At 41.4% G+C, this 17096-nt stretch overlaps 1 protein-coding gene across 1 annotated transcript in view; it reads left to right on the plus strand.

Moving 5' to 3' along the window:
- Positions 1-17096, plus strand: part of MCTP2 (multiple C2 and transmembrane domain containing 2) — a 170478-nt gene that overhangs the window by 75442 nt on the left and 77940 nt on the right. Inside the window, exons 9-10 of the mRNA XM_033100384.1 lie at positions 5955-6119; positions 8327-8457. Of these exons, the coding sequence (XP_032956275.1) occupies positions 5955-6119; positions 8327-8457 (296 nt within the window). The remainder of the gene's footprint in view (positions 1-5954; positions 6120-8326; positions 8458-17096) is intronic.

The raw sequence follows: 17096 nt of genomic DNA on the forward strand, positions 1-17096 counted from the left end.
AGAAATGATGAGATAGGAGGAGAGATGAGGGCGCCCCCTGGGAGCTGGGGGGAGGTATCCCCCAGTTAGACCCACATCCTGGCCTTGCAGGTGGGTGGGTGGGGTGAGCTGATCACTGGGGACACTTTCACAAAGAAGGCTGGAGTGAATCTTAACCAAATGAGGAGGAGGAAGTGAATTGAGCCAGGACAGTGTAAAATCACATGGGGTATGGCAAAAGCTTCAAACTGGTGATTATCAGGCTCCAAATAATTTGGTTTTCAAAGGGGAACCCCTCGACCAGCACTACCCACCTCACCTGAAAGTTGTTACAAATGCAAATTTCAGAAAAGTTGTTACAAATGCAAATTTCAGACCTCTTGAATCAGAAACTCCAGGCCTGGGGCCCAGCCATCTTTTAGCAAGCCTTCCAGGAGATTCTGAAGCACTCTCATGTTGGAGCACCACCAGGGTGGACCATGACATAAAGTGGGAGACAAAGCTGGAGGTGTGAGAAGGGCAGGCCTTGTGGGCAGGTACTAGCACTGCTAAATCTTAGGTGGGGCTGGGGTTAGGGTGAGGCAAGGAGGTGCCCAGGGTGCAAAACGTAAGAAGGCACCCAACCTCAGGTGCCAGCGCCGCCCTTACAGGAACCCAAGAGGTAGGGCCTTCTTAAATTTTATGCTCCGAGAACCTCACATGCTTCGCTCCTGCCCCAGTCCTAGATAGGATAATGCTGAAGGATTTTTAGTGGCGAAGAGGCATTGAAATATGCAACACAGAAGAGAAGGCCACCAGGATAACACAAGTGAATCAAGAAATACTAAATGATGAATATTATTGCATATGAACACAACATTTAACTTGAGTTTCCTAGAGATCAGGGCAACAAAGAAAATCTTGTATCACATGGCCTTTTTTTTTCTCTTTTCTTTATGTTTTAATAGTAGTAAATGCATTAGAAGCATTTTCCTGCTCCTAAGCCCAGAGAGTCCCTGAGGATTTATTGGTTTTGTCAATATTTTTTTAATCTCTTAATCTGAGTTTTATTTTTCAGTGCACAAACTGAGCAATGCTCGTCCCTGACAATTAAAAAAAAAAGTCTTAAACTGAATATAAAACTTTTATAGCTAATACCTTTGTACACACAGATTATTCACATCCCTGGGACTGTGACAGAATTTTCACCTGCAGATATAAATCTCATCTTCCGTGTGCATGTGGGAAATTTAAAAGGCTTTCTTTAAATCCTCATGCAAAGATTTTTGTGTAGTTCTTCGAGAATTGATGTCTACAGGACCCTTTTCAGATGATGAAAGGAGCTGCTGGGAAGAGGGTTTTCTGGAGCCTGTTCCTCGAGTATATGGATCTGCTCATGTCACGCTACAAAAGTTGTTGACAATGAGCAATGGTTTCACATGCTGACAATGCTTCCAACAACGATTTCACAGGAACCTTTTTTAGACTGTGCTCCCTTAGCTTCTCGACGCAGGGGCAACAGACTTGCAATCTTGCTCTACCATGCATTTGACTCACAACACGAATTGTTTTCACTGACGACCCATTTTGAGAGTCAAAATAAGATGCGTGGACAACCTCGGAGCATCTTTTTATACTTCCATAACTGAGATGGCGTGAAATGTACCCGTGGCATATTTGGCACCTGCGAGGTATGCCCTACTAGACAAAAAAAAAAAAAAACCTTGTGAAAATATTTTCTCACTGCCCCTCTTTTTAACTTTTATCTTTTTAAACTTTTTTGGTATTTTGTTACACCCGAGGGAATCGTTTGCATAATTACTCTGGGATATTGGTCAGGTCTGGACCCAGGCTTAGTGAAATATGGGTAATGCTGCTGAGGCCCCAGCTTTTGGAGTCCATGCCTCCCTTTCAGCATTTCTTTACTCCTGACCTCTCTGACACGCTCCTTGGCTCAGGACAGATAAGAGGCACCAAGCTGACATGTCCATCATCTCTGGGTTTTCCTCTGCTGCCGTGCCAAGCAAATGAGATACTGGAGTCCACGTCACCATCTTCCCACTTGGCCCAAATCTCATAGAACGCATGCAGCCAGGCTCTCATCCATTTTATAGGTCCCGGGAATGACAGTCCGTTCACTGTTTTGAGAGTTTGTTCGTAAGTCAGAAACTCCTGAGGGTTTTCCACCTGTTGGAAGCGAGCAGAAACCCCATAGCTTATCCTTTCAGTTTTGTCCCCTTTGTTCCCTTCCTTCCTTGTCTGTGGGCTTTTCATGACCCGGAAGTAAATTCCTGGTTTTGAAGCTGTTTCATGTGTATGAAAGTCAGTATATTTGTAAGTGAAACTTCACGCCTTGTTTTCACTAGGAAGATCTCACTTGTATCTTTCAGAGAGAAGTCACTCTTTCTGTTTAGAAGAACGGGTGTGGATATGGTGTGGTGGGGGTGAGGGAGAGAGAGAGAGCCTATGAATGAATCAAAATAGAAATAGTAAAAGGTTCTGATCCTTTGGGAGGAAGGAGGAAAATAACAAAACCCTGATGTACTATTTTTTATCCGTTATGTCTGCTGAGAAATTAGGGTCAGGACCCAGAAACTTTACTCTATCTCCCGGTGTTTGTTTCAGTTCAGGTGGGGTGGGCTTCTCTTTTGATGGGTCATTTCCTTTTCTCCTTTCACATTCCAAGCTGCATTAAGATGACAAATTTCACTTACAGACTCCAGCACAGACATGAAAACCTGAGCTATTGAGCTAACAGAGTGAGTGCAAAGGAGTCGATTTATTGTGGGGAGAAAGGGACTGTTTGAAGAGCACAAAAGATTCTGAGGGCCTAGCTCTGCAGCAGAGCATAACACAGGATGGCTCAGATGCGGCCCCCCACCCCCCCAAACCAAACTCCTCCACTCTTAAACCCCATCACAAGTCACCAGGGTGGAGGAGGAATGTTAAATTAATTAAGAAACTTCTTTAGAGCCCATACACACGTCCAGAATACGTAGCTAAAGCAGATGAAATTTTATTTAGACATAACCCGATAGTAGGCTTTGCAGGAATATTTAGGGTGAACTGAGTAGAAGAACCGTCTTGTGTTCTTTTCTATCTGTGAAACTGCAAAACGTACTTCTCTTTTCCTACCCTGCCTTTAGTAAGGGAGAGGGGGAAAAAAAAAATCTTGGACAGCCAAGAGCGAGTCCGTCACATCCAACATGACTTCGTTAAATGCTAAAATGTTCAAAGTCCGACTGAGATAGATAAAGTCTTTGATGGAAAGTGGATATTTCCCAGGGACATTACAAGCAATAATCCAGATGTTATGGTGTAATGCAACGAGTGTCCATGGATAGATCAGGCGCTCCAGCCAAGCCCCGCCTGACGCCGGCCCCTGGCTTTGGCCTCCCATGCTGTTCAGCCATATGGAACCCATCTCTAGGTCCCCTTAATAACCAGCTTTGGATTCCATTTTCACAGAGCTCATAGAGTTAAGTAGGGCTGTTTTATGGACAAGTTAGATAGAAGCCTTTCCAAGATAAACATCCAATTTGAAATTAGGACATACCACGCCGCAAAATTATTTTAGGGCATATTTCATGGAAGCACTGCCATTTTTCTTAGGCAGTTGCCAGACTGTACGATGCCCTTTGGTCCCCTGTGGACCTGACTCCCTTCTTTATAAAAAGGATCTTGAAATAGTTTCAGTGTTTAGGGAGGAATATATCTGTCGGAACTTTGAAGCATGGCCATGGGACAGGTCATGCATTAGCTTGCTGGTTGGCAAGTCAAACTTTTAAGGAGGGGGAAAAGAAAAAGGAAGTTGCAGCAGGACGTATGAATCAAAATCTCAGTTTCTTTTTAAAGATAGAAGTTTTCAGCCTGTAGGCTTAAAAAGCTGTAAAACAGATTAGGTGTACGAACGTCTATATGCACAAACATATATATAAATACATGTATATTTATATACGTGTCTATCCATCTACCTATATAGTGTGATGGTGTGCGTTATTCTTAACAAATACAAATTGCATAACTTTAACTGTTTCATAAACTTTCATTATGGGATATATTTGATCCACAATCCAACTGTAAATAGAAGTTAAGAATTTTTCATGTTCTCCAGAGGAGACGGTTATTTTTTTTTCTTTTTACAACCGAGTGTCCATCAAAATAAGACGTAGCCAGACCATCAGCGCTAATGCATCTTTTGGAGCAAAAATTAATTTAAGACCCGGTCTTATTTTACTATAATGTATGACCGGGTCTTTAATATAATATAATATAGTATGATTGATATAATAAAATAAATACTGGGTCTTATATTAATTTTTGCTCCAAAAGACAAATTTGAGCTGATGGTCCGGCTAAGTCTTATTTTCAGGGAAACACGGAATTAATTCTTTTCTTATCTGTCCTCCCTTGTCTGTCTCAGCTCTTCCAGAAACCGTGTGTGTGTGTGTGTGTGTGTGTGTGTGTGTGTGTGTGTGTGTGCATTTCAAGAGAAAAGCAACATGGATATGAAGTTTGGAAGTCCAGGTTTCCTCAAATGCGTTGTACTTAAGGTAGTTATAAAATGATCAACCCCAACAGTCATTGGTGGCATCATTTATTGCCACAGAATGGCAGAGTGACGTGTGTTGGATGAGGTAAGCTGGTACATAATTAATATGGTACTGACATACCATTTGTTGTGATAAATTGTGACTAACTTGTGTCCGGGCAAATTGGTGTCCAAACGACCTCGAAGATATACTGAGCAGACGACAGGAGTGAATATATAGGGTTAGAAATTCATCGCTTGACTATGATACTCGGTGCCATTCCCATTCTTCACTCCATTTACTTCTCCTGCAAATAAAGCAGTCTCTGCTTGGGCCGTTTCCCTTACCGAACGGAGAGTGTGAATGAACTCTGCCAACTGAATGCAGTTTGTGTGGATCGCGTTGGGATCCTCACTCAAACCAATGAACCATGAAAAGCCATAGCTGAGACCACCAGGAAAACGTGCATGTGTGCTGGGTATTGAACGATATCCAGGGAAGTAGGGCTACTTTTGTTGACTGTGCTCATAGCACATTGCTTATGTAAAAACAGATACGGGTTTTGCTTCCAAATGCTTCAGCCAGGAAAAAAAGAACCCAGCGAAGTGATAGATGAAATAAGATTGGCAAAATGTCGACTCTGGTAGATAAGTACGTGGAGATTCCTTACACAGTAGCCTTTCCACCGTTGTGTGTGAGTGAAAATTTACATGATGGAAATGAAAAATAAAGCGCGCTTGTTCTCTTCATTGTTTAATAATAGGGGACATTTGCTTATTTCTGTATTCTGTTGAAGGTGTGTATGTGAGTGGACATGAGTTACATAGTTTAGAAAAGGAAAAAAAAAGTAAGTTAACGGTTACCGAACCCCTACTGGGTTCCAGGCACTGCACTAAAGTACTTTATACATCCTTTCCTACCCCCAGCTCTGCGAAGCTCCTTTAGCTGGCGGTTTGATGCAGGCTCTATCTGGAGTTGCGAATCTCACAGTGGTGTTAGGTTTTTAGTAGTAGCCCAAGGAGTAAAGGGAAGTGGGGACAGATTCAAGTGTGAAGGATAAATGCAAAACCATTATTTCTAAATGCCCAGAGGTATTTTGTTTCCTGCAAAGCAATGCCTTGTTGGTATATCTCTGTTTTCCAGAATGCCTTTCTCCGCTGCCTACTATTAAAATAGCCCAAGGTCCAGTTGAAGGAGCCGGGTGGGAGTGCAGGCCAGTGTCCAATGCAAGTGTTACTCATATTCACCCTTTCCTATATTGCTGTACGTCCGGTGCTTGAGAAGGAAATCACATAACTGTGATTGCAGATTTGCACAACCAATGAAGAAGAATAACACACTCACCAGGCAGGGAGTGGAGTACTCTTTCTAATCACACATTGAAAGCGGGAATGCCTCTTATCACCGGAGTCAAACTCGGGAATCACCAGCAAGTTGATCTGTCATCTTTATTTTTTGCTTTAGTCCTCTTTGATGCGTAACCTGCGGCTCTCAGACTCCTTGAAAAAGAACCAACTCTGGAACGGGATTATAAGTATAACTTTGTTGGAAGGGAAAAATGTCTCAGGAGGAAACATGACAGAGATGTTTGTCCAGTTAAAACTGGGAGATCAGAGGTATAAAAGTAAGGTAAGTTGTGTCAATTCTTTGAGGAGGGATAGTATCCTTAAAAATGAAAGAAGGAAAGAAAAAATGTTTTCCCACTCTAAATTTCACAAGAATAGAAATGATTTTTAACCCTCCTAACTATGATATATTAGGATTATCCCAGAAAACAAAATAATTATATAGATGCAGTCAATTAATATGGGTATTTGATTACATAGTATAAATTATTTTAATGCAGTAATTAGAGCTAGAGAAAGCTTATTAAGTCACAGTTTTGAATGCATGATGTATTTTCATTTTGAAAATAAATAAGCAAACTTTGTTTTATAGAATGCGGGAAAGGATAACTAAATGGTTTCAAAGTCCAACAAATGTAAAAGAACAACACACATTATATTCGTATTACAATATTTGAGGCAACTAAAAATATTTTCAAAATTATATACTGTTTGCTTTTTCTAACTTGTTAGTAGTTAGACCAAAAATAAAATTTTAGTGCTGCTGGGTTTTTTTATTTTTGGCTATGATTAAAAAAAATAATAAACTACCTAAAGTATTAAAAGTGATTTGTTTTGAACAAAAGTAATGACATTTTTAGCTGTCTTTAAAAATCGGTCATCTTACTGTGCTGATCCAAATTCCATTTAATTTTTAATCTTAGTCATTTGGTGTGGTTTTTATTTCAAAAACCATAGTCTCCAAACCATGGTAATTAATTAGTTTTACATAGCTCTCAGACAGGAATATTTCCTATGTTTTATGGATTGAGGGAACTAGGGTACTTGAAAGTTAAGTCACTTGCCAAAAGCCACATCATAAAAAAAACATCAGTGGAAGATTTTGAAAATCGACCCGAGGATATTTGCAGTTTGGGCTTTCCCGTGTAGAAGAAATAACAGATGCAGACAAGTTGGAAAATGATTTAGGGAGGCAGGAGGTTGTCTGTGCTGTACAGCTTTCAATGAAAAAATCAAATATTAAACATCATTTACACCAGCATAAGGACCAAAGCAACGGAAGCCCATGTGGACAAACCGTTTGTAGGAAATATGAAAAATTGAGGGACAGTTACGGCAGAAATACGCAGATAATTGCTTGAACGAAGGGGTTTCGGGCTGTACCTCACAGAGAGCGTATCCAGGGTGATCACATCTCTCCATCAAGATTCCTTTAGCCAGCCAGGGTCGGGCTAAGGATTTGCAGAAAAATTATTCATCTCTAGACACACTTAGCCCTTTGGACTAAGGTGAAGTGTAGAATTAGTCCAAATATATGCTCCATTCCCCCTTGGGGGATATTGCATTTAATTTGTGGTCTGATAGGTTTTCTTTTTTTTTTTTCCTTCGTGGTTTCTAAATGCCGTGATCTGATCTATGAAGGCCAGTGTGAAAAACAGCTCGTATGATGTTCCGTGATGCTGGTTACAGCTGAGGTCTGGCTTGTCCCTGCTCTCCCATGCAGTGACAGTTGGCACTAAGATTTAATAGTCAATGCTGTGCCCTTAGAGCCTGCTACTCAATGGCCAGCATTTCTGCTCACTTTTTGGTTCACAAAGTGAATCTCCACAAAAATGAAGCAAAAGTGAAAATCCTGCCAATGAATTGGACACACGAGTGGTTTGAAATCACCCTCGGAGAACACAGAAACACTCGTGGAGTTTTCAAATCATGCTTGCTCGTTTTTAAATTGGCTGGCCGTGGAATTTCCTTGTCTTTCTGTCACGCTAGTGAGTGGATTCAGTAAACTCGGATTTAAAAACAGGCAGCCGGTGTACACGTTATGGGTTTCTTGTGTAATGCATCTGACAGATGTTAAGACCCCCAACCCGTTAATTTATGTAGTTCTTAAGCCAGTGCTGAATGGATATGCCAATAAAAAATGTGACTTGCGTTTGACTAACCAGTTAGTAGTACGGTCTGTATTAGAGCCACTGTAAATTGTCGGTTGAGCTATGTGCTCTAGATGCATTTATATGTATGTATATGTAACTGATGATTTCTTGTTCTAACTTGGTGGATACATTCTTGAGTTGGGGGGTCAGCCAGAAAGAGTCGAGACGTTTGCCAAGTGCTGAAACCTCGACGTCCCTCTCCTTGCAAGGAGGAAAGTATAGCTTTGGAAGGGGAAGACAGCCACCTCCTGCCATTTAGAAATGACATGAATGTGTAGCTGCTTTTGCAATGAATGGCATTTGAAGAAAATAAATACTATAACTGCATGTTTTCTAGACACTGTGTAAGAGTGCAAATCCGCAGTGGCGGGAAGAGTTTGACTTTCACTACTTCTCTGACAGGATGGGCATTTTGGACATTGAAGTGTGGGGAAAGGACAGCAAAAAACACGAGGAGCGTCTGGGCACGTGAGTCCTCTCTGCTTTCTAAATGGTGGGAGCCGTGTGTGGAGCTGGTTTCTGCATGAGGCTGCTGGTCTTTATCTGTTGGGCTTAGAGTAAAACCTCCCACCCCCCTGAGGAGCCAGAAGTAAGCTGGACCCTCACTTGGGGAAAATGTATATATTTTTTAAATTGGTAAAATTTAGTATTAATTAAAGCAGAAGAAAATAGTACATGTCAGGAATTCCCTAAAGAAAGATAATAACCTGCCATATCATACCGTTTGGGAAATGTTTATATTTCCAATGTCCCTTATAATTTGGGTTTTGCTACGCAGTGAAATACTATGTAATTTAGCAACACGATGAAGCGAGGTGTCCAAAAAATGATGGGAATTTTTCAGTGTTCTTGATGAACTTTGTGGCAAACTGCCTTGAAATTGACTGAGAGAAGATCTACTTTCTTTTCATTGCTTTTCCTTTGAACCCTCCCGGCTTAATTGATTCCTACATAACGAGCAATGCTATGAGTATTATTGCTTCCTCATAGGATGGTAGTAAGAACCCAATTAAGTGAGGTTGTGTCTGCACCCTGGCTAACTCGTAAGCACAAAAGGATGCTGGTGGAAGCATATATCGTCATCTCTGATCTTACGAATACACTGCAAGTTAGCGGCGTTATTCTCATTTTATAGATGAGGAAATGGAATGCAAGAGGTTTGCAAACAATTTGGCCATGGGCTTCAGAATGGCATATGCCAGGGTCAGGATTCTGTGTTTTCAAACTCCAAGTACATTACACCCAATTGCTGCCTTTTCTTCATCCCATATGCATACGATTTGTCCATGGATCTTTTTTTTCCTTTTAACTAATTAATTTTTTTCAATTACACTTAACATACAATATATTAGTTTCAGATGTGCTACATGGTGATTAGACATTTATAAACCTTACACAGTGACAAGTCTAGCACCCATCTGGATTTGTCCGCACGTCTTAAATTTAGAACATCAACGTTTAAAAGACTTTCAACAATTATTTGTCATCTTTTTCAAACCAAGTTATTTTGGAACCCTGACTTCAGGGGGCTGCCTTGAGGTCATTCCTTGGAGAATGGGGGCAGGTGGGTGTCTCCTAAAATCTCTCCCTTGGGGCCAGAGCATCTCAGCTTCTACCTATTGGGGTTCCATTTGAAGGAAGAGTTTTATTGCTGAAAAGTAAAGATTGAAAACCATTCGTCCAGTATAAGCACTTTATTTTACAGACGAGGACATGTAGAGGCCCCGAATTCCATCAACACGGAATTTAGAGGTAGAAATGGAATGAGCCCCGAATACCCCAGTGGCTCCTGCAATATTTTTTTCTCTGTGAAATATTGAGCGTGCGTCTGGCGCACACACAGTGGTAGCTCTTCTTGATGTCGTCACCCCGTCCCACCTCAGTAGCTCATCCTGAGAGAGATGGGTGGGGAGTTGGGAACCCATGGGACATTCGTCTAGTGTTTCTTCGGAGAGGCACCTGTTGCATGGGGCTGTCTGGCACGTGCAGGATATTTAATTACCTGGCTGTCACCAACCTGACCCCAGTAACTTTCCTCACTTATTATGTAGACAATACACACGCCGGAAGGGACACAGCACCTCCACATTCCATCACACATGTGCAGACAGCCCCTAGGAGGGCAGCAGTGCCACCTGTGTGGGCTTTGGCACCTCCTCTTCCAGGTGTCATAGCCCTGCTTGCTTTGCTCTGCACGGCTCCCTCATCCCCACTCTGCGTATGTAGCAGGTGGCAGCCATTGCTGCCCTGACCACCTGCTGGGCCAGGTTGGTGCTTTCGGATAGCAAACTGGATAATGCCTGCTCTCCAGCTCCTACGGCAGATCTGACTGCCCGCCTTTCACACATACTGCCTGTCAGATTTCTACTCTGGTCTTATTTCTCCTTCCTCCACCTACACAGGGTAACTGAGACACCTCAGACACTTCTCTGACATTTGTCACCGCTGTGACACAGGTACCAGAGCCTGGCCAACACCCATGGGTAGGAGGGTCACACACATTGTGCTAGCCCATGGAGCAAGGATAAGCTACGTAAGTGCACAGATGCCAGGAACTCAGTGTCCTGAAGTGTTATCTGGGCCTCCAGTGGTGAATGGCCAGCGTGTTGTTTCAGCGAGTACGAAGGAGAGTGCACTCTCCTTTCACATGTCGTTGGGCTGTCATGCTTCTTTCACATAATAGGAAATGCTTTTCCCAATGAGTGCTAAGTTTCTGCACAGACATGAAAACGGATTTAGAATGTCCCTTCCATTCCATGTTTTGTCATTCGGGTAGCCATTTATTGTTTTCGCCATTTCCTGTTTGTAACTTAGGTGTATACTGGCCTTAGTAGCCATTCTGTCCTTGTCTGCATGGATTTTAAAGGACTGTTTTGTTTTTTTGTGTTTTGGTCTCCTTTTCCCTTTTCCTCTCCCGAGGTATACGAAAAGGAGCAAAAGTATCTCTTGGGAGCTGGTTGCATAGCGTTACCCTGCAGCAAACTTCCAGGTGGGATGAGACCTAACCTAAAATACACCCTGCTTCTCAGAGTTCAAGGAGACAGTGTGCTAGCATATGCGTGTCACAAACCTGTTCCTCACTGTTTCTTCGTATTCTAAACGTTTCACTTGTTTTTTTCCTCCTTTTCTTTTCTTGGTTGTTGTCATTCCAAGGCTCAGTTATTTCATCTCCCAACTGTTGGGAAATACCTTTCTGCATGAGAAATCCCTGTGGCAGTGTGACTATGGCATTCCTGTCTCGTAAGGCCCGTCTCATATGTTGGGGCTGGATAACACCTTGGTGCTCTTCATTTAAAGTTCTGCATGGCTTCTGAGGAAATTCTCAGCAGTTTGACATGAAGGAAGGGACACCAGCTTTTGAGGTGGACATCCTGGGCTTGCGGATAACCACATCGTTTGCTAGCTAGGTGACCTTGGACTATGGATTTGCTTGTGGAATCTGGTTCCCTATCTGTGTAATGAGGTCACTGCTCGTCATGACTTTCAGCGACAATATCTTTTTGATACTTAGGTGTTTTTGAGCCCCCAGTTGGCAGACGTTATTATTACTGTTAATTTTGAGGGTTTTCAGTATAGTAACCATAGACCCCGCCCCACAACATTTGCAACTAAAATGATGCAATTTAAGTGTGTGAACTATGACTAGTCAAATTTAGCATATTTTTTTCAAAACAGTGTAGACTTTTTAAAACATATATGTACATGTATATTTTTACAGAAGTGAACAGTGGATATCTTCGAGGATGGGGGTGGAAGGATTTTGTTGACTGAAGGACTGAACAGTGTAAATTAGTCTGACCTATACTGCCTTTTGTGGCTATGGATGAAAAGCTGGAGTATCGGTCAGTTATGTGAAGAGAAATCACATTGCATTAGTGGGTGGCTGGCTTGGAGACGGTTAAATCAGGTCCTGCCTGACAGCCAGCCTCCCTCCAGGCTCTCCTGAGTCACGCAGAGCTTCCTGAAATCCCGTTGTGTCAGGCACACCTGCAGGCGTCCCCTGAGCCACAGGTAACGCGTGAGGCGGTAAGAGCTGGTGAGGTGAAGGTGGCTGAGCACGTCCAACACGCCTTAAAACCATGGTGGCTGCTAGTTCCAGACTATTCATGGGCAAAACCAACCAACCAACCAACCAACCAACCAACCAACCAACCAACCAACCAATCAAAACAGTGTCTGAACTTAGAGCCCATCCGTGGTCCAGAGATAGTGAAGTTTTAGGGGGAATAAGAAATAAAGCTAAGTTTACCCAGCTCCAACTTTTAAACAAAATGGCAAGAATATTAATTATAGACTCTTTCATCATTCACCTGTACCCTTTGAAAACAGTCGTATCATTTTCTTAAAGTCTGTTTTACATTGCGAGGGGATTCTAGAGACGAACTCATTGTAGAATAGTCTAGACATAATTTAGCTTGGACAATGTGGGAATGAGAATGCTGAAGCCCATTTGAATTGGGCTACCTCAGAGCCTCAATCCTCAGGGTGCCTTCGAAAGTGGCTCCCAGCATTCTAGCCATTTATTAGTGACTCCAATGAAGCAGGAAATCAGGGCCGGACTGCTTCTCTGGGCAAATTGTATTCCATGTCATGGATGTGCTTTCACAGCCAGGCTGGACATACTCTCCCTGTTCCTCCCGGGCCCCTCCTTCCTTCGTCTCTAAGATTTACAGCTTTTAAAACTATAGCACTCTTCTCCGCCCCTTGCATTTAAGTTAAAAGCTGACCAGTCTATAATATAAAACATAGAGTTAATGGTAATGAGTAAGAGGTTAAAAGCTATCATGGCGAGTGAAACTTGAGCAGGTTTGGCTGACTGATACGGTAAAATTATGTGTTGAATTAAAACATTAAAGTGCTGTGGGATTAATGGAGAAAGACAAGAATGGGGTCAGAAATGATGCCACATCAGCACGTTGACCGCTTGTGGACCAAAGAGGCGCTGAGCTTTAATATATGCCTGTTGCAGAGGGAAAAAAAAAGTCATTCAGTCCTTGTTTTCTTCAGGTGAACACAACCATGGACTTTTCAATCTGGGAGGCATCTAGTAAATACATTTATTCTCACTCCCTTTTTAGATAGGGGAGGAAATAGAGACTGCCAAAGAATTAGTTACTTAGCCAAAAACACTGACTTTATCATTGGAATAGTTTGAGTTTCCTTACGCCATGGGTATTCCTTTGTTTGTTCTTTTTATTCAACAAATATAGAGCAAATTGTGTATCAGACAGCCTTCCAAATGCTGAGGGTTCAGTGAAAAAGCATAGGGATATGAATCCTCTCCTCAGGCACCAATAAGCTAGGGCTTCGACAGCTAAGCAGGCAGTGCCTTGGGGGTGGAAGGTGGCGGCTTCCTGGGAGGACCGAGCTCGGAGACCTGTGAGGTGGGAGGTAGTTAGCCTGGCAAGGAGATTGGAGGAAGAACCTTCCAAGGACTTGGGACAACATGGGCAAAGCCCTAGAGAAGAGGGGGAGCAGATTCTGAGAAACTTGAAAGGAATGAGAAGTGTGGGTGGTGTCACGAGATGACACTAGAGAGGAGGATAAGAGTGAGGTCACGAAGCCATGGATTCCATCTGTGAATGACCCATGGCACCTCCGCTCTGAGCACATACCCATCCGTGACGGCTCTTTTGTTTCCATCACGTAAAGCTTGTTAGCACAGTGGAGCTGCTACTGACCCAATATCCTAAGATCTGACTTTGGGATGAGAATTTCCTGGTCACCTAAGGGCCAGGATGATTGTCCACACATTGTCACTCGCCGGTCTATGAAGTCACACACAGTGTGGCAGAAGCAGACCTATTTGGTGATGCTGTTAACTGCATTTCTCACTTAGATGCTCTGAGCATGTATTTTCCATGTCGATCTATTAGGTAGAGGAGAGATTTCTTAAGTTTTATTGCTTTATCCTAGTTTACTTATAAACACGTCATTGGATATGTTGGCCATAGTTTCCTGGGCTATCATGAGTTAAAAGTTATTTTTCAAAAATTATTCTTAGGTCAATATCTCTGATACCTTTATCATCATGTGTTTGCACTGTCAGTAATCAACCTTGTAAAGTTTAAAAACATTTCCATTAGTGTACTTCACCACAGGTAAATCATTACCATTTCTCTAGGTCAGACTTCAGCAAACTAAGGCCCATGGGCCACGTCCAGGTGGCTGCCTGGTTTTGAATAAAGGTTTATTGGAAAACAGCCTTGTTCATCTGTTTGCGTCATCTGTTACTGCTACAAAGCTACAAGGGGAGAGCGGAGTAGTTGCCACAGAGACCTTATGGCCCATAGACTAAAACTATTTATTTCCTGGCCCTTCATAGACAAAAAAAGGTCTCAGTGCCTATCGTTTGTTAATGTTGGTCTGACTTTTAAAAGATACTTGAACAATTCATGATGAGAGCCTTTCAACTAAGTTTATTTTTCAAAGAAAATTTGCATTCACACTAGTAAGCTAAGTTTTCATCAATGCCCATGAAAGGTTGCCATTTGTGTGTAGTTTGGGAAAGAATTTAGGGGATACAAACTGGAAGAGAAAAAGAATGTATAACAACGTCTGTAAAATTCTGGAATTGGACCGTGAGTGAGTAGCGTTGATAGGATTGAAAAAGGAGGAAGGAGTAGGTGGTATTTTCATTTGCCCAGAGGCTGAGATGGATCTGTTCTCCTAGGCATTCTCAGGCGCTAGTCTTGTACTCTGACTGCAGCAGTTAAGATGAAAGAAAGCTTTGGAAAAGAAGAGATTCTGTGGCACCTAAAAAGAAGTAAGAGATGAGCCAAATTATTTAGTATTTTCTCAGGATAGAATCTGGTTACACTATAGAAAGTGGAGGAAGAAGCCCGAATTGTCCTTTCATAATTTTATACTAAAGATGTATTTAATACGTGTATTTCAGAATGTTTATATCTTAAAGATTCTAGATTTTAGAGTACTTATCTTTACTTGAGCCTTAAAAAAAAAAATTGCTCGTACAGTACTTCAATCTCTTCTGAAGGTTTGATGAGTATTGTTGGTAAAAAGACCTGAAATTCTGAAGAAGGTCTAATCCTTTTCTTTCTCTTTTTTTAATGTTCTTCTGCTTTTGCTGATAATACAGTAACCCCTTTCTAGCTTGGGGTTAATGCAAATAATTCTTCCAGCTTCTGGCTAACCTCCAGAACTTCTGGTTCTCCTTCAGATGTGAGGATGAGCTGAAGCAATGTGGACCGAGATTGAAACAGAGGTTGAGTTGAGAGGGTTTTGCGTGAAATTCATTTCTTGTTACTCCTATCTTTTCTCCTTTCTTCCAGAATGTGGGAATAAATGGGGAAGCCAGGCAGACGGAAGAGCTGCAGAGAGCAGTTCAGCTGTGGAAAGCTTACGGAAAGTCAGCTTTAGAGGGGACCTAGTTGCTAACAGCAAGGAGAGGGTAGCTTTATATTAATTCTTAAGACCTAATACATCACTTCACAGGATGGGGGAAGGGACCTTGAGAGGCTGGGGCATAATCCATGTGCAAAAGGATCAAGGTTTAATTTTGATTGACGGGATGCTGGCACATCAATTTAATTTGCTCTTTGAAGTCCCCAAGAAAGTAAAAGAAAGTACATACTCGGTCAGATTCACTCATTATTTAACTGAAAATGTAAAATCCATTCCGTGTATGCTGCAACCATCCCCAATCTGTAGTTTATGGGTCCCTTTCATCCAGAATCGGCAGGGCTATTTTCATGCAGGTGTTCTGTGTTCATGATCCAAGTACTCTTTAAAAAATCAGATAGGTGCAGACGTTTCCCGGTGGATGGAAATGACTGAAAAGTTTGTGAAAATACATAATTTTCTGAGAAGAGACCCTATATTCTCTTTGCATTTCATCTGGTACATGATTCAGCTTTTGTTTAAAATGAGGAGCTGCTCTGTTTAAGTAAGTTGTTCCTTTAAACAGTCGCTGTTGTTGTAAAGATGCTAATATTGCTCACAGTCTTTTTCCATGTCTTTCTAGAATGAATGTCAGGTCTATTTTGAATTATCTAAGAAAAATTTTATTATCGACTAATGACGCATCATTTTGATGCCCACACATTAGTTGCTCTTGAGCGCTTGTCTAAATAACTTTTGATTGTTCAAAAAAACCAACGAAACCACCGCCACAACAAAATAGTGAACTTCGAAGGACAAAAATAAATTGCCGTTATTAATGATATTAAAAATGAATGTGCCTTAAATAGGTGATTGCTAATATGGGGTAATAAAAGTGACCACCAGAGAAACTTCTTACAAATTTGGATCATTCATCTTTCCGAAAGAAAGAGCTTTATTAAATGAAAGCGTATATGACAATGTAAAATAATGCTTAGCCAAGTATTTCTAACAGATGTACTATAGCCTGCTATATTGCTTAAGAACATGTGGGTGCTTAGTTTTGTAGAAATGGCATAGTTAAAACACTTGACCTTTCTTTCCAAGCAAATTAATTCCCCACTTACATACTTGCTTATGGAATAAAAATATTTAGTAACCCCTCTTTTCACGTAGTAAGCATTAACTTCAAAAGATTCCTTTTTTTCTACAGAAAAACAAAATGTTTTGATTCAAATCATAGACTATTTTTTTTTGTCATGTGTCTCCAGTAGAAGTACATAATGAATTTATTACAGGCAAAAGTTCTTCTCATAATTGGAATCACTGTGTTAATTAGAAAATAAATACCCACGTATATTTAATTTTATACATACATGCCGGTATTAAAATATTTTTATTCTCTAGTAAAAACTGGTATAGGCTTTTCATGTTATTGATATTTTTCTTTCAAATTTATTAAACTGGAACTTTTTACATATCCATATGGCTTACAATTGTCATTGCTTTATAGTATGTTATGTAAGTTTCCTATTTCTAGTTATGTGCAAACGTACAGATTCCACTAAAAATTTAGGGTAAGAATTCATCCTTGTCACACATTATGACATATAAAGTCTTGAATACTCATTTAATAACTGTGAAGGGCAAGTGAAACACACACACACACACACACACACACACACACACACCCATACACCCATCCAGGACCTGCCATCGCCTGCTCTCCCTCTCGGTCCCCCACCCTCCTGCTCATAAACAAAGTG

Source organism: Rhinolophus ferrumequinum, chromosome 28 (assembly GCF_004115265.2).
Source record: "Rhinolophus ferrumequinum isolate MPI-CBG mRhiFer1 chromosome 28, mRhiFer1_v1.p, whole genome shotgun sequence".
Lineage (NCBI taxonomy): Eukaryota > Metazoa > Chordata > Mammalia > Chiroptera > Rhinolophidae > Rhinolophus > Rhinolophus ferrumequinum.